Consider the following 27,477-nt stretch of genomic DNA (forward strand, 5'->3'; position numbering starts at 1 on the left):
ATGGATGGTCGCCGGTGGGCTTTTTCCGACCGTCGGAGCCACACACACACACACACACACACAGCACATTAAGGTTATTGTTCCTCCTCCCGTGGTCAAGCTTTATCTTTTGCATTTTCCAGGCTGGCAAGTTAGATCAGACTGTAACCGCTGAAGGGTCGGGGGTGGGGGGGTTCCCTTTGTGTGTACATTTGGAGGCTCAGCCCTCTGACCAATTGGATTGAGGCTGTTGTGTTTTGCTGATGCATTAGTGCATACATTCACGGAGACACTCCTCCCCTCCAGTAAGTGCAAATAGCTTTTATGATTTGCTTTTTCCATTTCGGAAATTCCGTTAAACCTAACAACCAAACAGCTGAATGCTTGAATCTCGCTCTCTTCACTCTGCCCCCACTTCTGAACAAAAGCTCACCGCACTGCAGTGCATGTCAAATATTCACAGTTGCTCCTCAGCAACTGGCATATTCAGCTCCTCGGTGACTGATGATGGACATGTTATGAACGAGCGATAGCTTTCAAAAATATTTTACGAATGTGAAAAGCCATCTAAAAAAGTGATGTGAAAGCAGTTGGTGTTTTTTTGTGGGAAAAAAAAGTTTCCTAGATTTATGTTTTCATGCCGGTTGGTATTTAGGTGCTCCGACTTCCTCCCTCATGTAGTCAAACAACATGCAAATGGAATGACTTGGCAACCCTTATAGATGTGAATGTGACTGCTCACTGTCAGCTCCGTGGCCAGCTAAAGCCGGCGACTTGTCGGGGATGTGACCCCGCCTCCACTGAGACAAGCTTCAAGCCTCTGCAAACCAGAGCCGAGCTGAATAAATGACATCACAGAATTGATGGAAATTGACGTTCCATCTGTTAAACCTTTAAGACTTTAATTGTGAGTGGAGCGAAATGACAAAAGGCGGCACCGAGGGCTTTCTTCAGCCGCGTGGCTGTTGTTTCCTGTTTCCCTGACTATTGTGCTGCCTGACTGAGGAATGTAGTGAGTCACGTTCGCTTCAGATGCAGACTTGTGAGCAGCTTATGGAAGTAGGCAGTTGGGTAGGAATGTTCTTATGACTGCCCTCTTATCTAGTTCGCACACAGCGAATCTTTGCGAACATTTTTTTGGCCTTTAGCCCTGGAACTGTACGAACGCGATAGGGGAGCAGCGTGCTCGCAAACAGAGACACCACTTTATCCCCGAAAGAGACGGTTTTTGTATTCTTTTTTGGGTCCATGCCCGACCCACTCTGGCACTCTGCTTCTCCTGGAGAATGGATATTGGATAGAGTAATAACAACCGCACTGCAATGAACGAATGGAGCTTTCAATAGCAGCTATTGTGTCACAATTTTTATCCATTACCTAAATGGTTATTGGTTTCAGAGTGAAAAGGTGCTGAAATAATGGACTAGCATGTATCAAAAACAGCAGATAAGAATTCATTGACGTACTCGAGAATGGATTAAGTCTAAACCCACATTATTCATGATGTTTAGCTACTGAATATCAAGTTAACCACTTTGATATATGCGCAAGGATACTTATGATGCCGTGAGGCATAAATCAATAAAGTTCTCTTGCATCTACCTTGACGCATTCTGTCCTCAAATGACTGCAGCGAGGAAAATCAAGTTTGTGAGCGCGGAGACTGTGCATTTATATTTCATCCCTTTGTTCTCCTTGCCGTTGTGTTTAGCTGGGGACATGTGTGGCGGCAGATGCCTACCCTAAAGCTCTGCTCTCGTGGAAGAAGAACGGCAGCCCCCTGGAAAGTGACGGGAAAGGTAAATCATCTTTGCTGACACACCCAGAAATTATTCACGAGTGGCATCATATGTGATGCTGGCGTGCGGAGATCCCCCGACCCCGAGGCCCAGTCTGTGCTCTTGTGCAGTGAGTGTCGTTTACATGGTGTCATGGTGGCTAGAAGCACCTGATACTTTGCGACTGCTGCCTTTCTTTTCTCTGCTTCTAAAATGGACTGAAACAGCAAATCCTGCCTAATCTTCTCATTTTAGATTGCAGCTTATTCCACAATGTTGCAACATTTTATTACGTCTGCGGTTGACATCCACACTCTTTCTCCTTCCTCCTGCAGCCGTGGTCATTTCCAACAGTACAAGGATTGATCCGCCAACAGGCTTGTCCACCACCTCCTCCACCCTCCAGTACACGGCCACCAAGGACGACATGGGCGTAGTCTTCACCTGCGTCTCCACCCAAGGAGATACTTCCGAGGAGCGGGAGCTTGAACCGTTTCCCGTTCTTTGTAAGTGAGATTCTTTGCCACTGCCGTCGTGCAGAAGCGTCGTGCAGAAGCGCCTTACATCGAACGGCAGCTTCGTTGGAATCGGACTGGACGATGACCTTCACAATTGTTTGTTTTGAGCTCAAAAAGTTTACTTTGTGCGTCGGGGTTTTCTGTTGGCAAATGCATGTGGGAGTACTAATCCTTATCGCTTTCAATAATCAAGGAGAGGAGATGGGAAAGCACAGTGTTTTACACCTGCAAGTCTTTGTTGCCATTGCGTGGCAAAATCACCTTTTCGCAGTACTGTTTTTTTTAAAACATACTTTTTGGATCTTGCCTTTCTCTACAATAACACATCTCTGACCATATCCTACTTGTATTCAAAAGCGCACACAAGTGAATATGTTTGGTTTACGTGCTTTGCTTTCAATGACGCCCTCCCACAGTAACTCTCACAGAAACTGTATCCTCCCAGCTGCCCACCATCACTACCATGAACTGACGATAGTGTCTGCTGGTGCAGAATGTTCCACTCCATTTTATTCAGATTTTATGTCTATTTATTATATTATGTAACCCCGGGGGTGAGATGTGTAGGTACGGCTAAATTATTGAAATGAGCAGCTGTTACAATCCAGACCAAGTGAAACATTCAGAACCTGGGCTGGATTGCAGATACACACAGAAAAGCCAGTTGTTGACCAGACCCATCCAGTATTTCATCATAGAGGGCTGCAGAAACGATCGCTGAATGACAATGCAGTGAATAACTGACTAGCCAGGCTTCCTGCACTGGGCGAGGATTTTTTTTCCCCAGGCACTGAGGGAATTCCAGAGGGGGGATCACAGTCAGTGCGTTGATTGTGTTCCTCCTCGCATCTTTAAAGTTTGAACAGATGGAGCGACGGGGCCTGGATCAATAAATGAATGCAGAGAACCTGGGAGGCGTTTGAAGTAGCAACGGACGGAATTGCTAATCTGTTTGCCACTTGCTCTTTTTTTTTCCCGCTAATGTACTTTGGTAAACAGGGCGAACTACACACTCGGCTGGTCATGGACTCACCGGGTCGACGTTCATGACACTCATCTGTCTCACCTCTCCGATGTTTGATTCCCTCAGATGAGCCGGAGAAGATTAGCCTCCAGATCTTGTCGAAGGGACCCGTCATCGAGGGGAATAATGTGACATTGAAGTGTCATGCCGACGGCAACCCTCAGCCCAACACCTTCTACTTTCACCTTAAGGTCAGTCGGAGACCGACTGGGCTTAGCTGCTGTGGAATTGCTCATTCGGAATTCAGCCAGTGTCCCACCAGTGAGACACGGTGGCAGCCACCTTCTCCTGCGAACTTTTAAAGTGCCTTTTTGAAATTGTCACGAAAGGGGGGGGGGGAGGCAATCATTATGAAGACATGCTATGCTTTGCTAGTGCTCTTTAGTCTTGCAGTCCTTTTCAAAAGCCTCATGCCTGTAATCATCTCACCACTGATCTGAGTCTTGTTATGTTACAAAAGTAAGAAAGTCGACGTCCACGTCGCATTTCCCCTCCCCGCTGTCCCTCCTCTGTCCATTATTTGATTAAAATGACAAAACCTAATCGTTTCCTTCCTTCCTGCTCTTCGTCCCCAGGGCCAGAAAGTGCTGGTGGAAGGCATGGACACCTACACTTTGAACGCCATCAGCAGAGAGGAGTCGGGTGAATACAAATGCTCCCTGGCTGACAACGAGTATATGGAGGCGTCCCAAAACATCGCAGTTAGCTGTGAGTACTTGTGACATATGCAGCAGCCAGCGAGGAAATCATTGCTCCGGCATGGAAAGTTCACATTCCTCTTCCCCTCCCGCATTTTAAAAACGGCAGCTATTCACGAGAAGGCGCCGCTATTTACCCCGAAAATGTCAAGGTAGCAGCAGTAATTTAATTTAAGTTGGAGAGCCCAGCCAGGATGAAGGCATAGCATGCGGTGCCAGGAGGGGAATTAATTAGAAGACTCAGGCATTGAGCAAAAGTGACAAAGTGTTTAGGTGGATGAGGAGCTCCGGAAACTGATAAGCTGTTTTTCCTCCCTCCATCCAGCAGCACTCCCTCAAGTAATTACTCCCCTCTGCCAAGGTGGATAGTTTGTGAATCTTTATTTTTAATGTGCCTCTGCGTTATAATAAGTGGAGATGTGTCACATTCCCCTCCGCTCTTTGTTCGGCGCTGCATCTTTCTGCTATCTCACCTCTCGCAACCACAGATGACTTTTCAACAAATAACCAAGTTTGAGTTTGTGAAATGCAAAAAGTTTATGCAAAACTATTTTCCCAAACTGAACTGGACCGAGACGCGCGGCTGCACATTCAAATTCTCCGGATGACTTGACATCAGTAAAGGTTTATGTACTTGTTCTGTTCTGGCATCGGTCAGCAATTTTTTTTCTTTAAAGTGTCCTTTAAAGAAATAGATTAATCCCAAAGAAAGCAGATCTGAAAGCTGAAGTTCCCACTGAGACTGGGCTCTGAAAGGGAATAGTGTGGCGTCAGTGTTGAGCGAGATCCCTTTGAGGTGATTACATCATTAATGCATCGCTACTGATGATGAGGCCATGAAAAAAACAGCGAAAAAAAACAAAAGGCCTATGAGAAGATGGCGGATGTTATTCAACATAACCATCTGTCTTTGTCCTCAGACCTGGATCTGCATCTGGGCTCCACTGGGAAGGTAGTGAAGGCGGTCGGGGAAGGCTTTTCCCTAAAGACCAACATTGATGCCTCAGGTGACCACAAGGTGTCATGGACGAAGGTAAAAGCACTGGTTGTCGATGGTAGAAGAGTGGAAACACTATTTATGGGCGAACATTTATTGCCTTTAAAGGCAAAAGATTCGCAAGATTGCAGTAAGTGGCTGCCAGTGATGATTTGGTAGCTTTAATGTTTTTTTTCCTCAAATGTAAAATATGAAGCCCATAGAAGTTCAGCGCAGTGAAGACATTAATTGAGATCAAGAAGGTGAAAGATGAGTCTGCGTCAATGTGACAGATATTTAAAAAAAAAAAAAGAAGTAGAGTTTTATCCATAAAAAGAAAGATGGAAAAAAAAATGTTCTTACGTGGACTACACCGATTGAAAAAAAAAAAAATCAATGCGGAGTGAGATCCGACACGACCTTGTCCCTGACCCCGACGCAAAATCTTGATCAAAATGTGCGCGACGTGACTCCGAGACTGTGCACGAGAAGCCTCGTGGGTGCCACTTCGCCGACTGACTCTCTGCTTTCAGGACGGGAAGACGGTGAAGCCGCCGCTCTTTGGCGAGTTAACCTTTGGCGACGCTGGAGTCTACATGTGTGAGGTGTCCATGGCGGGTCTCACACGGCACCAGAGCTTTGAGCTGGTGGTGGAAGGTCAGTGCACGTGTGTGTGTGTGTGTGTGTGTGTGTGACTGAACAGCGATAGCCATTTCAAGTCAAACCTCCCCTGGCCCTGCCAGCTGCGCTCGGCAACAGAAACATACTGCTGGCTGTTCACACTGTCGCAGGCTGGAAACACATTTTAATGAGGGTTTTATTTTTAACGGAGAGTTCCAGAACTCTCGCTGCTCCATCAGCCTCGCTTTTTAACACCTATTGCAAGTGCGCGCTGCCAAACAGCCCGCTGCGTCACAGCTCCGAGCCCATTCAGCCCGTGATAAGCGCGACTTCCCCTCCCTCGGAAGTGTGCATTCCATTTGTTCCTTCCCCTCTTACAAATTGAAAACCAAGGACACCGGGGCGAGCGTGAATAATTCCCTCTTCTTTCTGTCCTCTGATCTAACACCCGTCACGTTTTCCACTCCAGGTAAGCCCGTCATCACCCAGCTGACCAAGCGCCGCTCTGACGACGGCCAGCACAAAGAGCTGACCTGCGAGGCGGACGCAGTGCCCGAACCCACTTTCCAGTGGAGCGTGAATAGCACGGATGTAAGAGTCGCCGCCGCCGCCGCCGCCTCTGCACACACTTGTCATCGGAAATGTTCAACTTTGCCTGTGAAGTGAAGGAGGGCGGGCCTCACCCAGGGCCCCGCCTCCGCCCCGCCAGCCTGGCCGCCCTGGCGTGTTGCTCGTCGGGAGTCTCTGCACAAGTTGCTGCTTAGCTGCTGGCAAACAAGCTTGTGTTTCTGCCGCACTGGAGGTCGACGCTCTGGTCGTTCCTGCCCGAAGTGATACATTTGCTAATTAAGTCTAATTACCCAAATTAAGTTAAAATGAAATCAATCCATCAAGGGCTTTCACTCTGTATAGGAGCAATGATTTATTGTGTGGAGTATAGCGATGTTTGTTTTATTGTTGTGTTTTTAAATGCGCTTTCCCGTCTCAAGCAATCAACTTGTGATTGCAAAAACTTGGAGCAATTCTGTGAGAACCGACTTAGGTGACTGTCTGCTCAAAGTTATGTACAAAAAAACAACAACAACAACAAATCAGTTCCAACTGCAGTACAACTCTTTTAGAATTTGTTTTCGTGTTGACGCGCCGCCGCCTCACTTGGCCGTAGAGTAAAGTAAGAACCAAACAAATCTGCAGGAACTAATTTCACCTGGTTAATTGGGGCACGTTGTGTCATCACCGCACCCGCTCCAAAGAGGTTAAAGGTGCATTGAAAGCGGAATGAACCGAGAATTTCACCTGAAAACAAGACTATCCCAGCTTCATGGTCAACAGTTGAAGACCATCTCTCAACAGCCACAGGCTGCAACAATTAAAGACATCCGATCTTTTATTGGTGTGCCAGTAAAACAGTGCGCTTCCAACTCCCAGGGCTGAATTTAGCAGTTGGAGTGGTTGTTACACTTGCTTACCGCCACAGTGGATTTGCCCACCCTGGCGCAGTGCGTTGGGCGTCTCAGACAGCTCTGCGGTTGACCTCCAGCAAGGGGAGCTGTGATGAAGTCCTCCAGGGCTCATCATGAGCGGGCGCTGGCGGGAGCTCGCTCTCTCTCTCTCTCTCTCGCTCTCTCCCTCTCTTCCTCTCTCTCTCTCTCTCTCTCTCTCTCTCTCTCTTGTCTGCCGCCGTCAGGCCCGCTGACAAGCTAAAGGATGTTTTGTTTACCTTTGCGTCGACAGTCGGCGTGCGTCCCCCAGCGTGCGGGGTTCCGTCTCTTCGCACCCCCCCCCCTCTGATGATGACATCTGCAATATTTTCCACCCATTATCTGTCTTACAGCAGCGTCCTGCCTGTCACACAATGTTCACAAGTGGAAAAACAAAACGGAGAGCTGGCGCCTGCTTGACTGGAGGCGCCGCTCCGGCTGTTCTGTTCTCTCACTATATATCGATAGATATTATTTTTTCTTTTTCAGCTTCTGATTCTGATGTTTGTTTCGCCCTCATAGGACAAGGGCACCTACAAGAACGGCAAGGCCGTCCACACAATCCATGTGGTCCCTCGGCTGAACCTGACCGTCACCTGCACCGTCACCAACAAGTTCGGCGAAGACGTCAGGAGCATCAACGTTTCCTCCGGTACCAAAATCCAATCAAAGCTGCTCTGAGTCAAACACTGTTTCCAATTAGATACAATTAGTTTTTGGGTTTGTTTTTTGTTTTTTGTTAATGACAGCCAGAAATCAACTGGCTGCCTCACTCTGCCGCGTGCCAACCGGCTCCTCCCGCATCTGCGCTCCGTCAGAAACAGGCAGGGCACTGATGACTCGGTGATTGTGTTACCGCCAGTGCAGCATCCCAATTAGAGCGGATCTTGCCACGAGCTTTCAGCTTTAACTTGATTGCTGGAGCTCCCTCTTAATAATGAGTAACTGCGAGTGCAACAAAACAAGAAGTCGAGCACAAGTATCGAGTCTCGTCTGCGGAGAGGCTAGATACGCCAGTTTGTGCAGAAGGTGGAGTGAGAACAGCCATGTTGAGATGTTAAGACATTGTACTAAAGATGGAAGCCTCTGTATTGATTTGTTTCACATTAACCTGCCGCTCTCTTCCCTCACCCAGGTTACTCACAGGTGTCTTTCGGCACAGCGTGTTCGTCTGTTCCTTGTACTAACACACTGATAGCTTCCGCAGCACTAACACACTAACAGTCTCCAGCCTGAATGAACACCGCCTGCTGTTAATGGGCTATTTTCAGATAGGCTGAGTTCCACGAGAGCGTTCAGGGCAAACTTGTGCACGCTTGTAGGAAGACAGCGGCCTTGCTGCGTTTCCACAGCCACCTCAGAAAACAGAAGCCAAACAGCTGTTTTCTTTGTTAGAGACACCACTTGACTTTGGCTGACACACACACACACACACACACACACACACACACACACCCCAGAGCCATCCGTAATTGTGCTTTGTTCCTGCAACCCATTTAAGCACATTATCAACGGCACTCAAAGGCTGAACCGGCCTGAATGTGCTTATATGGAAGTTGCATTTGATGAGGTGCACACTACACACTACACACTGCACACTGCACACTGCACACTGCGCTGGTTACTCACATTCCCCACTGGATGCAAAAAAAAAAAAAAAACACACACACACACACACAACAGAATAAAATTGAATGGTTTAAAAAAAAATCAAAGTGAAAACTAAAGATGAATGTTGAAGCTGTCACACTGGCCAACACCGAGCACCACACCGCTTCCATTTCATCTCATCCACATTCAGCCGCGGCCGCTCCTCCCATTCTTCCTCCCAGTCTGTGATAATCCTCCTCTCTCTTGGCTCTCCCCCTCCACTGTCTCCTGGGTTTGGCTTGATTTCTTGTTTGTTAGGGTGCTTAAGCTGTCTCGCGGTTCTTCCCGCTCGCTGCCTTGGATACACTCTGCTTTACGCATGCACTCAGAGGAGAGGAAATAGCTACTTTTATAATAGACGGTTGATTCTCTTTGCGTAGTGCCGCACCTGGCCGCAGCTTCTTTCCTGAACACACTGAATCCAAGTTTGTGTTTTTCTACCTCTCAATCCTTTTTCCTTTTTCTAAGTTCTAATATGATTTTGTTTGATTTCAGTTTTTGTGGAGGATAATGAGGGAAAAGGTAAGACTTTTATTTGCCCAATTATTCATTTTTTTTCTTTTTTGATCTAATTCTGTCTTTTTTTTTTCCTCTGAAATAAATGCTACCTTAAGATCAACCTCATATAGACTGCTGCCGTTTAAATGGGAGTTTTTTTGAAAATGCCCGACTTAAATATCCACCGAAAATGGAAACACAATTATCTCTGCCAGGTGTGCAACACATTATCATATTTTCATTTTTCAATTGAAGTGTAGGACACGGCGATAGGTATAATTGGGTTAAAACCTGCTGACACATGTTCCCCGGCAGCTGTTCATCATCCATCACCTCCTGCCATCTTCAATTTCTGTTTAAAAAAAAAAAAGCCCAATCCATTTACCCATTGCTGTCACTATTCTCAGGCAAAAGACAGTTGGCCTTGTTGGCTTACAAAAGAAAAAATATGCTCTTCATCAGTGTGACACCTTTCAAAACATGAAGTCTTTTCAGAAGTCACTCTAGTATTTAAGCTTGGCAGCGATCAGCGCTGCGGCGAGCGCAGAGACTGACGGGGACGCTGGCCGAGAGCTCCCTTCTCCTGTCAGAACCCGGCTAGCGACGTCTTCACCACTGACCCTCCTCACACTCATCCAAATGAGAAAACAACAGCCCTGCTGATGCCTCTAGATAGCCAAACTAAAGTAACGTTTTCATTAGTTTTACACTAGGTAAGATAGGATCTGACTGAGCGCCGAGGACACAGAGAAAACTAATTCTGAAGTGGCAAAGGGCAATGATCTGAGACTGCTAGAGTAGACATTAGAAAATGAAAAAAAGAAGAAAAGAAACATCAGGTATTCTCAAATATAATATCTAATCATTTTAATCCCGAAACATAAATTAGCCACTTAAAACATCATTTATTGTGTTTTTAATTGATGCCGGTATTTCTTCTTCAATTAGGTCTAAATAAGCACAGCTATCCATTGTGTGGAAACCCTCATTTTGGGAAACAGATTTCTGCCAGTGCTCACACAGGCAACATGATTGATTAACACGATATTCTTGGAGGCTACCTCATGTTTTCTGAACACAGCAGAGTTATAACTCTTTTATTTCTCTATGCTTGCACGTGCGCATAGAGTGTGTGTGTGTGAGTGTGTGTGTATTAGTTCCGCAGCTAAAGCAAAGCACGGTTGTCTGCTTACAGGATCTCAGGACGACCCCGAGGACCAATCCAGTCTTATTGTGGCCATTGTGATCGGGCTTCTCCTGGTCGCTGGCATAGTGGGACTCGGCTACTGGTGCTACATGAAGAATTCAAGGTACAGAAAGAGAACATTAGCATTTTGGGCGCTTGCATTCGTCGCACCTGCCGCTGGTGCCGCGCCAAGTTTGGAAATGTATCCTCAGAGTAAATTCCTTCTATAGCAACACAGTCGTGACGAAAGACTCAAAAGATTGCGCGTCAAATAAGGGACAATGTGTTTCAGATAAAGAAAAAAAAAAAAAAAGCGTAGGTGGGTACTACAAAGGAGATGTGAGTTCAGGGCAAAATAGTGGAAAGTATTGTGGATACAGTGTGAATTTGAAGCCTGCTGTGTCACCTGGAACAAACTAAAAAGCGTGCCGTTCCACTGAGGTGTATCATGCATTTGTAATTCTGTGCTCACCACAGACAAGGAAGCTGGAAGACCGGAGAGAAGGAGGTGGGCACGTCTGAGGAAAGCAAGAAATTGGAGGAGAACAGGGAGAACAATCACCCTGTTTAAAACGGCACTCGGGCTGCGCTACATGGGATGAGAGAGGTAGGAATTGTCACTTTTGAAGCCACTCAAACACGACCACGGCATGTGCAAGCCGGTTTGCAAACGAGGGTGTGAGAAACGTCCTTTCTGATCAAATGTTTTGGCGTGTTTGACGAGCATCGCAAAGGTTGTTTCACCACCTTGTCTCATGGAACACGTTTTTTCTAAATCCATTGATTTCTTTCAGCTATTCTTCTGGAAAAAAATCCACATTACACTTACCTTCTGTTTATCACACTTGAGTTATACAATCTTCAAACACGCCAGGTAGAGTTTTGCAATGAAATTAGCCAGCTGGCTGGCTCGCTTTTATGCTCTGCAGTGTGAAACAAAAACAAAGCCAAAATCCAGTCTGAAGTGAAGCGCAAATGTGTCGTTCACAGCAGGAAACCCTTCAAGGTTGTTCATTGTAAATGGCGCCCGATCTTCTCTACGTTCTTCGCTAGGATTTAAAAGGTGTTCAGCGGCCGTCGCTACCTGGTTTGGATCACTTTAGTGCAGGAAGCCGATTGGCAGAGCAGCGTGAAAAACAGCATCGTGGGCGGTCGTCAAGGTGAACGAGTGTCAATCCAGCCGCACTGGAAGCTGAAAGATGGTTTTCCCTTCACAAGAACGAGAAGAAGAAATAATGGCTGCGTCTACGGAGCACTCTTCTTCAATAGTGCCTACCAAGGCCTCAAAAGACCTCTTGATGTGTCATAAAACATTTGTCATGTTCGAGCCGTTTACACACGCTAACGGTGTAGGCGAAGTGCCCCACTCGCAGGTCCGCCTGCTCATCAGAGGGGCTAATCACTCACACGCTGGCGGCCGCTTGACGGCCTGCCACACAGCACTCACATTAATCAACGTCATGTTTTCACAAGGAGGACTTTTATTTCCTCCTTACCCAATCTGATGCAATTAATCATCTCGCCCCATCAGATAACAGGTCTGCCTGGTCTCAGGACTTCCAGACCTCCAACCCTTTATTAATCACCTTTATGAAGTTAGATCTGTCGAAAATGGAAAAAAAAGAAAAAAGAGTGAGAGAGAGAGTGTGTGGAATAAGAGAAATTAATAAAAACATAGGAAGTGACTCGTGCCTACTGACCCTGTGTCTTATGATCCGATTGTGTGAACACATCGCAATGTGTCACATGTAAAAAGTCTTGCGATGAACCTCGGGAAATGACAGTTTTCAATGCTCTGCCGCAGGAAGTGAATAATATTTGGAGATTTTTGAGAAGAAACAGCAACATCAAGTGGTTACATTTTAGATTGCAGCGCTCACCCTCTCACCCTCCCCCTCCCGAGCTTGCCAGTGAACTACGGTGGCCTGCGCACCCAAACCTGTGTGGATATCTGGTCCACCTTCTTCTTTGTTGGTTTGAGGATCCGAGCGTTCAGCCCGAATACGAAACGTGCCGTCAGGCGACCAGGATTGTCCTCACCGGGCTTCCTTAGAACTATGGCGGTGCAAGATGGCAGCTAACTGAGACCTTGAACTATGTATATTCTTATATGTAAATAAGAACTGTTCAATAGGTAGGAAAACCAAATGACCTTTATTGTACTGCGAATATAAACTTTTATGAATGTATTTGCCGGCAGTATATTAAGCATTTGCCAATTTAAAACAAAACCAAATATCACACACCGGACCCTGAACGCAGCTTGGGTGTTCGTTGCTCGGCGCGAGAGCATCAGTTGTGCTGATTTCCTGCCTTTCCCTCCAATATAAATGGAGCCAGATTGCTTTTGTCTCACGCTCGTAGCGGCAATAAAACGCTTTTGAAAAATTCAGCGGCCGTGAACATCCCCAGGAATCGCGCCGCTCTCACACAAGAAAAATCCTCAGACGTCGTCGCGAGAGTTTCATGAAGGCACTTTTTTTATGGTGGGAAGTAAACATGCATCCTCCTCGCAGCTCAGCGAGGTGGCTCCCGCTTGACGTGTGCGCCCCAAGAGGGCGCCGCTCGTGGCAAGGGCATGTTTTTTTTGTTGATTTGATTTTTTTCACTCGATGTTTCCCCCAGACAGTTTTTCTTGAAAGATATTTGCAACTTGCCTTCCTAACACTAGCGTGTTATCCAGGAATGCTGACATGGCCCCCCTGTAGACAGATTTGGAACATTGCGAACTCCCCGTACCCCCCCTACCCACCCCCCGTTCAGCAGAAAGCCTTCAATAACAAAGAACAACACTGTCGCTGTGTTGCCTGTGGAAATATGAGATCCAGCGGCCAGATGCAGACGCAGGTCCGACAGATGAATATTAAATTCCAAAACAAGTGCTGAAGGGGCCGACCGAGCAGAGATGAAAAAACACACCACACAGGCAAAAATAGATAAATGAATGACTACGAAACCACAGAGGTCGAGAAGAGGAAGTGTGAAAGTTGAAGCAACTGTCTTGCATGACTTGAAAAAAGTCACATATTTTTCCACCTTGGCAGCATGAGGGCCGAGTTTCTGCTGTGCAACTAGTTTTTCCTGTTTGGATGATCAACGTGGACCAGAAAGCGCCGTTTCAAAGAGGGACCACTTCTTCACTAGACCACAAACAGCAAACCAGTCAGGAGAGAAGTCAGAGCACGTTGACCGAACAAAGCAATAAAACAATAAAACACAAATTGCATTTTTTTTTTTTTGTTTTTCCTGAACAAGCAACTGTAGCTGTTATCTCATCAGATTTAGAACGTTTCTGGAGGCCTGAACTCAGCCTCTGAGTGGCCAGTTAGAGGACAGGCCAAAGGTGGTTTTTGAGGCTGGTGAGCGCCCCCTCCAGTTTGGGCCTCTTATAGCCTGGCTGCACTTCATTTCAAGCTTTATTTAAGATTTAAAAACCATTACTTTGTGACCAAAGTTGTCCACCTGCGTGCCTTTCAGTGCGCGCGCACGCGCGCACACACACACACACACACACACACACAGACGTGCTGCAGTTTCACAGTAGCTTCCAAAACAGGAACCATGTTAGCAAAGCCTTACATCAGCGTTGGCATCGTCCTCAAACACTGGTGACATCACACACACACACACACACACACACACACACACACACACACACACACACACACACACACAGCGACCACCATGGACCAGTTCTATTGGCACTGTTTCCACAATGACATCAGGTGCTAACGCAGAGCTGAACTTTGCACTTTATTCATTCAAATATTTATTTTAGTTCTCCCACCACCGATAATAAAATGTGACCAGAGTTTCTACCAACACATTAATCTGCAGTGGTAGGTGGAGTTTTAATTCCTGCTCAGCTACCCTATGGAGACTCACTCGGTCACGGCAGCCAAATTAAAAAGCACCAGGAGGGGGAGTGGATCCGCGTGACATTTGGGAAACACTGATAAATGTGCAGAATGTTGGAACATTTCAGAATTTATCAGTGGTGATAAATACTGAAACTACTTCACGCAGTGCCGGTGACCTTCTTCTTTTGGTTTGCTGATAACAACCTCAGCCAAAGAAAGACTAGCTAGAGACATGGTGGGGCGAAAAAAAGCCCCAAAACATTATTTCCATTCCAGCAACATGGTTTCAGTCAGGGGCGGCTGCCTGGCTGCGGCTGATTTACCGACAGTGACCGAACTCAGCCGCACGGCAGCACAGCTTGATCACTCTGAACAGAGAACATTTTAATCCCCGCTTGAAACATTTTCTTCCATTCAACCTTCACAGTGGTTTGTCAGACTGGGGTAGAAAGAGTCATCTCCCACAATCAGCCGCTAAATCTATCAAAAAGATTGACCGAAAAAAAGACAGAAAATGAAAAACCCAATGGGAACTTCAAAGTAGACACTCACTTCGGCCCCCTCCAAACCAAACACCTCCCAGGAGAGACAACTGATGGCAGCGTCACACACTAAAAGTGAGCGACACACACCAAGCTTCTCTTTATAGCCTCGCCAGGCTGATTAACTCCAGCTGGCTGGGCCCAACGCAGGTGCCTTCACTGGATCCAATCAGCAGTGTGTGCGCTGTGTGGTGTGTGGTGTGTGGTGCAGCCGCATCCCACCTCCCCTCTGATCACAACAACACACACAAATAACAGTTTTAATTGTTGAATTGCAGCTCTGACAAAAGCAAAGAGGGCGGGACGGTGAATTAAAACACCATCAAACCCTTTCAGCTCATTTAGCTTTGGAACGTAGCACTGGGTGGGTGTGTGTGTGCGTGTGTGTGTGTGTGTGTGTGTGTGTTGGGTGCACCGACACATATGAATAAACAACTTCATCTTCAGAAACAAAAACAGAACCTAGCTGTCAACACCTGGGTCTACGATGAACATGAGTAGAGCTGAAACAATTCACTGATTGATTCATCGATTCATGAATTGACTCAATTAAAAAAAAAAGAGAGAGAAAAATTTCCAGCTTCTTTTTACGTTCATACTTTCAGTGGTTGTTGTTTCAAAGCTGGTTCCAGAATAACGGGACAAAGTTGTTTGTTACTGTTTTTCAGACTCGTCTTTTGTCACAATGTCTTATTGCACTTGAGTAACTGAATGTTGAATGAATGAATGAATGCATCAAGGAAAGTCATCGATTGCAAAAATATATAATATAATGTGCGCGCGTGTGTGTGTGTGCTGCAGGTGCCGTTGAGAGCAGCCCGGCCACACCCAGAGCTGCTGACTGGCTCCACCAGGCTCTGCATCAGCAGCATCCACCAGAGTGATTCTCCTGCTGTCCCACCTCACTGTTTTTTCCAAGTCTGCACTGAGGCTGCCTCATGTTACTGTGTCATTCTGTTATTTATGTTCCTGGTGAATGCTCCCTGTTTGATTTGTTTTGTTTTGTTCGAGCAAGGCTGTGAGGTTGTGTGGTGGGGTCTCTCTCTCTCCCCCTCTCTCTCGCTCTCTCTCTCCTTTTCTATTTTTTTCGGTAATTTTTTTGATTCCCTCGAAGAATGTAAATTTCCTGTACACTATGTGAGGCCTGTGTGTGGAAAAGAAAAAAAAAATACAAAAACACAAAAATCATTATTATGCGTGTGCACTGGCTGAGCATGCCACTGTTAATTATGTTTATTTTGAACTTTCCAATTTTCTTTTTTGTGCGCTGAGTATGAAAAAAAAAGCCTTTGGATGAGCTCAAAGAGAAAAGAAACATCACTGCTCGGTCGCCCTACGACGACCTCGACCCACCTGACCTCATGACTTACGTTCTCTGTTTTTTTTTTAACACACTGGCAACACTGGATCGTCTCAGCGGCTGATGGTATTGATAGACGAGGAACTGGATCATGTAGACAGGATTTCTGTTCTCGTAGCTCATTTAAACCTTTCCTTCCACCCAAAAAAAAGGAACCTACTGACGACTCTTAGTTGACTAAAAGTTATGACACACAAGTTAGTCCTTCCTCTTCGTTCACAGTTCACTGCATTGCTAATAGTTGTGTTAGAAAGCGACCGCTAGCGAGGGAAACACACTTTGTCACACTCTGCTGTCAATACACTAAATGGTTTTCTCCGCGGAGGATCCACTTGTTTTGTTTGTTTGTTAACCTTCGGAAGAGCTTTACTGACACTTTGCGTTTCTTTTCTTTTCTTTTTCTTCTTTTTTAAAAAAAAAAAACGCGCACGTGTTTTCGTCGTATTTATGTCCTGCGTGGACGTCAGCGGAGCAGCATTGAAACGGCGCTCCCGCTAGGCGACGAGCCAGTGCTTTGCGACGGGCTCTCTGTGCTCGCTGTCTGCTGTATTGTCATCATTGCCTACAATGCTAAACTCAGCCGTACTATCGACACCGAGCCCAAGACAAGAGGTGGAGATTGTAAAATTCATTAAGGTGCTGAAAGGTCCTGATGATCCCCAACACAATAGCAACTCCCCCTTCAGGTGTAGCCAAGTGTTACATTCGTGACTCCAACAACTCCTCGACCTTCGTCCAAACTCATTCGATACCACTATACCAACGATGCTAAACTTGGAACCCCAATTTTGCAACAACCGATTTTGTGACATTACAACAAACCGTTTTTTTAATCTCAAACTTCAAAACTTCCTGTATAACCTGCTCTGGTTACATACAGGAAGTCATGCTTAACCAGTTCCTGTTGTACACCACTGTGTGACTGTCATCACCAGCGCAGTGTCACACATTGTGTCACACATTGCACAAAAGATCCAATTTCTGTTTTGGAGTTTGCCCTTTTTTCCCGCGTTGATTAGCAGGATTCAAGTCCCGAGAGGTCGCGCTGGTTCCTCGAACTTCTGTAATCGGTTGGAATTAGCCGCACATTTTCAACCCCGGACGTTGTTAAAGAGCATGAATGTGAACCCTTGTTAGTAGTAGGTCACCATTTTTGAAGCACCTCACCCATGTCTCATTTCTTTTTTTGTTGATCCTATTCAAATAATCAGGTCAGCAGTGAAACCAAAGAGGGTAAGATGAGATGGCCATAGTTTTGTAAATACAGCTTTTTGTTTTTGTACTGTTGTTGACAATAAAGTTTTTGAAAAAAGCTCCAAAGACGTCCTGCCTGTGTTCCTTCTCGTCCTTTGTCTCCATCCATCTTTCTTTCCCCCCTCTGGTGTTCGCCGGCTCCCGGATCAGCAGGCCGCCTGACTGGGCTGCTGACGACTCCGGGGGCGTAATTGCGACCGACTTCAAATGACGCGTCGTAACTAAAGTTGCGAAGCAGTTCTGTCGTCACGAAATGTGACCGGCTGGAAGACGAGCGGCCTGATCTGCATGCAGAGACGACTCCAGCCTCAGCAGGTCGGCGGCGGTGACTGCGGCTCTCGGTGAAGTTGAACTGCTGTCGGATTTGAGCCGAACCTCGAGGCCATGATGTTTGAGAGCGCCGCTGAATTCTTTCTGGGGTTTTAGTTCTTTCTTCTCCTCCTCCCCGCTCATCGAAGTCATTGTTTTTTCTTCTGGCGCTGTCATCTTCAAACCAGAGAGCAGCTTTAAATCCAACACAGAGACGGGGAGGGAAGGCAGAGGGAGAATAGAGGGGTGCAGCTGTAACGTTTTTCCAGCCATTCTCAACGTGATGTAAGTCTGCTGCTGGATCTCGGAGCTAATTAGCGGCTTGATGTCTTTGTTTGATGACAATGAGGCGGGGTGTGCGCCTGCAGGCCACTCCAGCCCTGCGGGGGGAGAGAGACGGGACTAAGATGACAACTGAGACTTGCGTGGGTGGAGACGAGCTGCGTCTTTGTTGTTTTAACTTCCTGCTGCTTTCCAAGCACCATTATTTATTTATTTATTTATTCATATGCCTTTAATCCGGCGTTTTAGTTTATTCAGGAAGCTGGAGTTTTTTTTCACTCCTTGTGCAACACCCGGAGTTCGTTGGACTCAAACTTAGAAGCAGAAAGCCAGTGCCCCTCCCCCACTCTTCCCCTGCGACGCCACTATTTTTGATCACACTGTCAGGTCTGCTCTCCTGACAGGAAAAATAATCACTACTTCCACTTTTAAGTTGTTTTTTTCTTTGCTCATTTCTTTGGCATATCAAACCCAACACGTACTTTCCGGCGCCTTTCCACTTGATAATTATTGCATTGAACAGCATGTGGCGTGCTCCAAATTACAAGCGTGGGCCCGTATTTGAACAGATCCAGCGGTGGCGTTTAATTAAACACAGGATATGGCCTCTGTCACCCCGACGGCGGGAGGTTATTGCACATCGGGAAAATCTGCATCGGCCCGTTTCCAAGTGAGAGCTAATGGCAACCGCTAATTGTGAATCGGATCACGTGTCTCTCACTGAAACCAGACGTGAGATCGACACCTTGTGCGTGAAACAGCGTCAGGGCGGCTCACACGTGGAATAAAGGCAGGGGGAGAAACGGGGCCAAGCTGTCGAGGAATGTGTCCCTGGTGTCGCCGTGCCGTTTTTGATGAGGCGCTCCACCTGCTCGTCGTCACTAAATCACAAAGAGCGAGCGGCTAATCGCCTCAGCGCACCTGTAAATGAAAGAACTGAACGCTCAGGGTTCCCAAATGGCGCGCAGGTGACGACAAGTGTTGGACCGGCGACGAACCGGGCTGACACACCTGAGCCTCCCTCAGCCGCAGCTGAGATCCGCTCCAGATTCCTGGGCGAAGGATAAATAGCGCCAAGAAATAAATGAGGAGATATCTATCTCTCCTCTGCCAATAGAAAGGCAGCAGGTATATTTAGAGGAGCGAGACACGGCGACTATTTTCAGAGGTGGATTAATCTACGTTTTGTACTGCTGCGACTATCTGAGGCTGTGGAATACCTCAAATTAAGTCACACTTAATTAGTGGGTTTAGAGCCGGGTAGCATGAACCCCTCTATGTTGGAGCTCTGCTCCAAAAGACCAATATAGATATATATTTCGAGGCTTATCATGGAACTCCAAATGATAATGTTGCTTGTGCTTGGCATGGGTGGTTCCAGCAAAATAAGCAGTTTTAGAGTCAACTTGTGAGGTTTTATTCCTCATTAAATAGCTAAATTTGGATCCATGGCTCCCTGTGAAATACTCCCACAGTAGTTTACTCAACAACACTGTCCAAGGACCCTTCAGAAGGAAGGGAGTGATCTGGACGTCTGTGTGGCTGTTTACATTTCTGAATCACAATTCTAACTTTATCTCAGACTGATGCACTTGTAAAAATGTACGACGAGTTTGGGTCGAAGTGGAACGTGGAAACAGGATGTCACTACATGGTAGGCCTTGGAATATCAGGGCGGATCATAGATTTTTAAAGCACGTCGACTTAAATAGATGTACTTCATGTTGGGCAATGCAGTGGTTAGTACCAACAGTGAGAAGATTCCAGGTTGGATCCCCAGACTTGGGGCCTTTCTTTGTGGAGTTTGTGTGGGTTCTCACTGGGCACTCCAGCTTCCTCCCACAGTCCAAAAACATGCCTATGAGGCAAATTGGGAACTCTAAACTGGTCGTGGGAGTGAATGTGAGAGTAGACGGTTGCTTGTCTTTCTTTGTGGCCCTGCGATAAACTGGCGACTTGTCGCCCTGAAGAATGCTGGGAGAGACTCCAGCAGCCCTGGTCACCCTGAGTGCAAGAGAAAAAACAATAGAAAATGGATGGATGGAGTCGCGTCAGGGCGACATGGTGGTGCAGTGGTTAGCGTTGTCGCCTCAGAGTGATAAGGTTGTGGGTTTGATTCCGATCCTGGGGTCTTTCTGTGTGGAGTTTGCATGTTCTCCCTGTGTCTGCGTGGGTTCTCTCCGGGTTCTCCGCCTTCCTCCCACAGTCCAAAAACATGCATGTGAGGCCAATTGGGAACGACGGCGATGGCAGGCTGCACGCTGGCCGAGTTCATCTCCGGGCCACATAGAGACAAACAGCAGTTCACACCTACGACCAATTTAGAGTTGGCCAATTAACCCAACATTCATGTATTCAGACCGCGGAGAGAAGAGAGCCCAGGGTTTGCACGTTCTCCCTGAGATCTATCCCAGTCAGAGAGCTTCTGGCTGGGATCTGAGCCGGGCACTGGTTGCCCAACACCAACACCAAGCTGCCCTGCTGAGTCTGATTGGCCGGGACCGGGAGGCGCTGAGCGACGTGACGGTGGGTTGGTGGGCCCTCAGCCGCAGACGCCTTGAGAGATAAAAAAGCAGGAGATGATAAAAGCAAACTGAGAGACGCAGACGAGCGCCCCCACGCAGAGCCAAAGTGAAACAGCACAGACAGACAGAGAGATGTGGCAGCGACCAGCAAGAGCCGGGATCGAGTTACATGTCGGCCCGTCCGAAAGAGGAGATGAAGGAGAGGGAGAGAGGACGAAGACGAGGAGAATTCAAGGAGTGGGAGCTCGCTGGGAACTTTACAACATCGCTGTCATCTGCTTTTAAGTCTGACTTTCTGTGTCGCTCAGTGGCTGGAATGGCATGTGGGACAATTTCTCTCAGTCAGACAGACAGGCAGACAGACAGAGCGGAGAAGAGACCCTCTGAAGCTCTGGCGCCCTTCCATCACTCGTCACAAAGTGTTCTCCTGATGCGACCCAAGGCCCCCCAAGGTCATAATTGCGGCTGACGCTCTTCTGTTATTTCTGCTGAAATGCAGGACCGAGTCAAAAAAAATGAAACTCTTGTGACTGGATGGAAGGTTTCCAGGAAACAGCAGCAGCAGCGGCGGCGGCAGCAGCAGCGGCGGCGGCAGCAGCAGCAGCAGCAGCAAGACACAGACACTAAGAGCATCAAACAAGGAATCGAGGCTCCTTTATTTACCGTGAAAATGACAAAAAAAAGAAACAAAAATAAAAGGCATTCATACAGTTTACATTAATTACACATTACTCTAGTCTTTACAGCCTGTCAACGCTATTTTTTTTTTGTCACCGGAGCACATTGCTAATACTGACAACAGAAAGGGGGCATGACACAAATACAAAGTGCCCTTTTGCAACATAAGGCCACTAAAATTCCCTCAGCAGGGGAATTCAGGTGTAGGAGACAATAGAAGAAACAACCAGCCAGGAGTTTGAGGGGAACGCCAGGCTGTCACATGTTCTGGGTGTGTGACTGCGAGTGCGAACCAAGGGGGTGGTTGGGGAAAGATGGGCGGGGGGCGTTTACTGGAAGCAGCCACACCGGTACAAACCCATCTTTCTCTCTGAGAATCATAAACACTGGCTGCTCCAATACAAGTGTCACGTCGCCGGACTGCTGAAATGTAAACAGACTGGGGAGCCCAGCAGGCCCAGAGCAGCTCTTGAATTACATCTCAATAGTATGAGTATGTTTTGATTATTTTTTTTTTTTTCCTTTGGCTGCGGTGTTGCTCGGGATAATAACGCCGGGTAAACGTACGCCCTGGGGACGATAACGAGGTCTCTTTGCGCGACAGCCGCTCGTTATCGCCGCCGCCGTCGATTGTTCCGGTATTCAAACGTGTTCGGCGCCGTTCCCCTTTAAATTACTGCTCGGGAAAAGAAAGAAGAGAAAAAAGAGGGGGATGGAGGTGGGGGGTGGGTTCATCTTCATGGTGGGTGGGGTTGGGGAGCGTTCCATACCTGTGTGTGATGCGCTTTGCGTTAAGATTCTTGCGCCCGCTAGCCCGGGCTAACCCTGCACGGCAGCAGGACTGTGCTTTTCAAATTCCCACTCCGGAGTCTGGCTCGCTCGTCCGTCTTGTCGACCTCGTCACGGAGGGGCGTTTTCCAATCTGTCTCTGCGCTGCATAACCGATCAGATTGCTTTTTCCGCTGCATGTAAACAAGGGAGCGAGTTTTATCAGAACCGGGTGGCATTTTCACCTTAAAGGTCAAGCAAACGGAAAAAACAGCACTGAAGAAAGACTTTTCTTGGTGGAGAGCGGGTTGGTTTTTGTCCCTGTTAGCCGACTTTGGCACAACTTACATCAGGGCAGCACCATTGACAGTACGTAAAGATGGATAGGTGACGAGGTGAGCAATGATTGGTGGGTGAGCCCCAACACCCGCCCACCACTGGAAAGCCAACTACAGTTGGCTACTAAATGTATCCAGGCCCACAACTTTGTGGCCATTTCAATGAAAAATGAGACCAAATCAAGGAAAATGGACATAATGACATATTTCATTGCATTTCTTTACTCAGGATTTAGACCAGCCAACAAATTAGGAATAAAGCTATGAATTCTGTGACCTGCTGGCCAAATGATAGAATGCAGGTTTTCGATACTTGTGCTTTGGCCTCCTTTATGACAGCGGGACCTGCCGCCATCTTTCTATCCAGTCAATGGACAGCCACCAAAGGAAGCCTCAAGCTGTTGCTAACCAGGCACAAGCTAGTTTACCTGAATATTGCAGACTAATGGCTCCTCCAATCTAATCTGTACCAATGCCCCTCATTGGATTCCATACCAGATCAACACATGAGATGAATCCAAATAATTTGGAAGAACCTCCAGCTAGCGGTGCCACGCCAAGTTTGAAATGCAACCAACATTGGCAGAGGGCTTTTCTGTCACCGTCACACAGCACCACGTCAGCACGTGGCGCAAGAAGCATATAATTAATAGCTCTATTCTTAGAAGGATCAGCATGCCAAAGGGTCTGAACTCATGTTCTAATGCTCCAAAGGTTATCAGTCGCTCAGGCTCGTCCCGCGACACACCGACACCGTGCCCTCTCCCCTGAATGGTTGCACTCAGCAGTCAGGAGGCTGTATTATTAGAGCTGGGATCGTCTTATCCTCCCGCTGCATTATGGCGGCGTTCCCACTGAACCCCAGCCTGGCCGTTATTGCCTCCGAGCTGTCAAAAACTTTGGCCTCCGAAGGCTGACCTGATCTGTTGTGGAGGTAGGTCGCGCATGCTGGGGGAGGTAGATAGGGGGGCTCGATCAATCCAAAGTTCAGAGAAGAAAAGTCGACAAACACCAAGAAAATTACAGCATGGAGGTGAAAACGGGTCAGAGCTACTGTAAGTGTTGTGTTTATGAGGCTCACTCCACGGAAACTTCAACTCACGGCAGGCCGGCCGGTACGGACGGACGGACGGACGCTTCACTGACCAGTCAGAAGACACACTAGTCTCACGGTCTGCAGGTGATTGGCTGATTCAGAAGTGAGTGAAGCGCAGCTGTGTACCAGATTGGAAAGTGGAATGGTGCACATCTGAATGCAGGATTGGTCCGTTCGCCTATTTATACTCCAGAGCTCTCACTGGACCAGTGAACTTAAGCCAGCTGCAGTTTGGCCAGCCAGAAAGTGCTTTTTCTTGTGGTTGCGAACTCCAGACGCAAAAAGCTCTCCATTGTTTTTCCATTTAAAATTCCAGCTAAGAATAGTTCATTTTGTGAAAGCTAACTCTGCATGTTTAGGCCACTATTCATTTTGTTGAAGGAAAAGTTACATCTGAATTATGTCAGTTGTTGTTTAAGAAAGCACATCATTTTTTTTTTTTTTTTTTTTAAACAATTTTCTCACGCCTGTCATTTCTGCAAAAAGCTTCACAATGATCTAGCAGGTGAATGTTAAAAAGTCCTTTCGGTTCATCTTTCAAGCTGGACTCAATCAGAAGAGGCTTTTTATCATTTATTAAAAAAAAAAAAAAAAAAAATTAGAAAAAGCTCTACACATCTTTGAAAAACAGCATATATCCATTTGTTTTCTGCCTCCCACAAAAAAAAAAAAAAAATGCTTTTGCCTTCTGCCAAAACTCATGCTTTGTTGTACCTTTCACACGTCTGGAGGGTGATCAAAAGCAGCGTGGCAGGAGGCGGTCCCAGAGGAGAAAAATGAATGCATGACAGGGAGAGATGTCACTCAGCAGGGAGACGAGACGCCGCAGCGTCAGTGCCCTTCTTTTTGACAGCAAAAGGTGCTGATTTTGGGCTGTGCGTCCTTTATGACGCGTTTTGAAACCTTTTCTGTTATTTGTTCCTCGTTTCAAGGAATTCACTGACACACACTGCGGGTCAGGAAACACTTGTCAGGTGAATTACGTTTAATAATACAAGGCTTTCTAAATTACCTCCCGGTGAGATTGACGCTGAGACATTTTCATGGCACGTTGCATGATCTGTAAGAGTGACTTTGCCAATTATGACTCCTTAAAGAGACGTACTGCCCCCTGCTGTGGAGGGGGGTGGGGTGGGGATGCTGACACATTACAGGAGAGAAACTTTCTTCCAGATACACATATTTGGGTGCTGGAGAGAGTGTGTGTGTGTGGGGGTGGGGGGGTGGGGGCGGGTCTATTTTTTCTAAATCGATTACTTAACTATCTCATTATTTCTAAGACAGGGTTGTCGTGTTTTAAATGAATGCAACATGTCTCAGCAGAAGGTTCCCCACGGCGGCCTCTGCACCAACAGCCTGCCCTTCTGCCTCATTTATCAGCCGAGTGCCTCTCGCACAGTGCGGCGTGTTGCTGTGTGGGTTGGAGGTGGCTGCAGGTTGTAATTAATGGGCAGGGTGCGTGAGGGTACTTACAAAAAACATGAGCCACGTACCACTGTGGCACAGACTGCAGCGGAGCAACAGAAGATCTAATCCTCCGAGTGTTAAAAAATAGTCTTTGGGCAAACTAGCAACTAAGAGAGTGTGTACTGGTGTGCTGTTATAAACCTACAACTAGCAGCAAGCAGCAGCGACGGAAGTGATGAACTAGCATCACTTGGAAAACCAGCAGATGGTCAAGTGAGCTTCCCACCCGGTAAAGCTGCGAACGGCTCGGGGTTTAAACGTGGATGAATTATAAGAACTGGATACCGAACTGGCAATCTGGCAGCGCGCGATTTTCTTTCCAGTGGCCACTCGAAGTACTGCAGCAAAAAAAAAATCCCATGGTGCCTAAAAGCATAGCCTCATAGACCGCAATACAATAATAAATGTCTCTAAAATGGCTGACAAGACGACTGTGACACTGAAACGCAGTTCCTAGCAAATCTTTCTTTTGCAGATTTATCAGTCAAGAAGTTTTAGTCTTTCCCCCCCAAAAAAATCATAAAGGCCAGAAAATCACCAGAAAAGAGTTTATTCCCAGCGGATGTGTCTCTGCTCATTCTGATTGGTTGATGTATATTGATGTATCATGGAACTTCCAGTGGCATGGTGTGAAGTGAGCATGCTCTATGCCCCCTCCAATGCGGAAGTCAAAAACTTTATCGGCACCTGCACTCGGTGAGCAACTACATTCAAATGAATGGGCTGCCATAACGGAGTCTGAGGGCCTGGCTTTAAATGCTGTTTGGTTTGGCTTGTTTTTCTTCTTTGCTACCGTCTCCAGTCAACAACTCCACGACGCTGAAAAACGCCCCAGTGCCGCCGAGTCATCAAGCCCCCGTCACTCCGGGCCGTGCGGCTTTAGAGCTGAGCTCCGACACGAGGCGGTGCCTCATCTTTAAAGACCAGTCTGATCCAGTCATTGGCAACACGCGGGGAGGTAACTTTCGGTCGCATCATCAAAGGTTTTCCGCTTGGAGTGAAGAGAAGAAAAAGGAACAATTTTTCCTGCACCACATGTTCATAATAAGGGTCCGTCCAACCTGAAATTCAAATGACATTTTCCTTTTCGTTCGCAGCAGCTCGCCAGAACCTTCCGTAAGTATCTGACAAAGTAATAGATCCAGACGGCACTTATTTTAAGTCGTTTGCGAACAATAAATGGAATAAGCAGTCATCTACGGACCTTTCTGTGAACACTTCTCAGTGCGGTGGACTATTTTCTCTTGCGGCACTATAATTTGCGACCGACTCTAGTTTTCTAAGACTATGACCACGTGTTTCCCCGGAAATGATAAAACTTCATGCTTTGCCAACTCCAATTTTCAGAGAGTGCTCAAACACGCAGTTAAGAAAATAAGCGTGTAGGCAAGTGACACCTCTTCCAGTAGCGACACCTGCAGCAGCCAGACGTTAGTTCAGGACCGTGTGTATGTGTGTGTGTGTGTGTGTGTGTGTGTGTGTATGACACAACAGGAAGTGTCATACACTTTTTTTTGTCTATTTTCTTTTTTTAGCAGAACGCAGCAAACAGAGTGCAAAATATAAAAACACAGTGGATGATGGAGTTTTATAGTGTAGATGTGTCAGGTAAAGCAGAAAAAAACTGAAATCTAAAATATGGGGAAGTATGTCTCCTTTTTTAAATTATTATCATTTTGTGATGAGCTGCGCTTTCAAGAAAACAAGACCAGAGAGGGGCTCAAGGGTGCACAACCGTATTGTCTCTTCATGCGCAGCAAACATTCACGGGCTCGCTGTAGAAGGACAGAGGCGACAATTAAAGAAAAAAAACTAAAAGCAGAGCCTCACTCGCTCCCCTGCTAGCACGCCTCTTGTTTTGAGATAAAAGTACAACGAGAATAGCGAGGTTCTGGGGGACACGGAGGAATCAATAAGGCATCCACCGAGTCCATCTCGGCAGTCCCACCTCACCACAACTTGTTAAGACCAGCAAGACATCCCGACTGTGAGAAAAGGGAAAAAATAATCTGTAGAATTCACTGTAGAGGCACGAAGGAGGTAAGAAATGGGAGGAATTGGGTCAAACACGAGGCAGGAAAAGGAGACCGTGAGAAAAGAGAAGGAATGGTAACACTGGGTTCTGGCTCCCCCTGCTGGACACTCATTAAAACAACTCTGAACGGTCGTCTGTGTGTGGCTGCTGTGCGGTTCGGAGGGCCCTTCTGATGGAAGCTGAGCGGGTGGCTGAGAGAGAAAGGAACGATAGGAGCAGGATGAGGTCCGAGGCCTCAGAGCAACAGGAGCGTTGAACCCAGAGGCCAGCACCGGTGCAGCTCACTGTAAACGACAACAACAAGCCCCGTTTGTTTGAATTTTGTTTTTTTGTTTTTTAATTATTCACAGACAATCCCCCCCCCCTAATTTTTTTGTCATTCTGTGTTCCGACATGCTTTGGTTTTCAGCCACGTTGTTGGCCGCCGCCGTCGTCTGTGTTCTGCGACAAAAGGCGAGTCTCTCTTGAAACGATCTGTCGTTCCAACGGTCTGAAGGCCTAGCCCTTTTTTGTCTTGTCTTTAAAGTCAGTCCATTTGGAGGCACAGTTTCTGA

General features: G+C 47.0%; 1 protein-coding gene across 2 annotated transcripts in view; it reads left to right on the forward strand.

Annotated features, from left to right (window-relative positions):
• The window catches only part of LOC142884441 (CD166 antigen homolog), a 58,557-nt gene extending 41,072 nt beyond the window's left edge, over window positions 1–17,485 (forward strand). Inside the window, exons 5-16 of one of the 2 annotated variants that reach the window (XM_076020082.1) lie at window positions 1,691–1,778; window positions 2,093–2,263; window positions 3,366–3,490; window positions 3,875–4,007; window positions 4,918–5,030; window positions 5,507–5,630; window positions 6,064–6,185; window positions 7,598–7,727; window positions 9,221–9,247; window positions 10,419–10,533; window positions 10,887–11,016; window positions 15,613–17,485. In XM_076020082.1, coding sequence (XP_075876197.1) covers window positions 1,691–1,778; window positions 2,093–2,263; window positions 3,366–3,490; window positions 3,875–4,007; window positions 4,918–5,030; window positions 5,507–5,630; window positions 6,064–6,185; window positions 7,598–7,727; window positions 9,221–9,247; window positions 10,419–10,533; window positions 10,887–10,980 — 1,242 coding nt within the window. In that variant the 3' untranslated portion in view covers window positions 10,981–11,016; window positions 15,613–17,485. The remainder of the gene's footprint in view (window positions 1–1,690; window positions 1,779–2,092; window positions 2,264–3,365; window positions 3,491–3,874; window positions 4,008–4,917; window positions 5,031–5,506; window positions 5,631–6,063; window positions 6,186–7,597; window positions 7,728–9,220; window positions 9,248–10,418; window positions 10,534–10,886; window positions 11,017–15,612) is intronic. The other variant, XM_076020083.1, reaches the window with a different exon arrangement.
• Window positions 17,486–27,477: the final 9,992 nt, after the last annotated feature.

This window comes from Nelusetta ayraudi, unplaced genomic scaffold (genome assembly GCF_046127955.1).
Source record: "Nelusetta ayraudi isolate G7.1 ecotype Tasmania unplaced genomic scaffold, CSIRO-AGI_Nayr_v1 ptg000011l, whole genome shotgun sequence".
Lineage (NCBI taxonomy): Eukaryota > Metazoa > Chordata > Actinopteri > Tetraodontiformes > Monacanthidae > Nelusetta > Nelusetta ayraudi.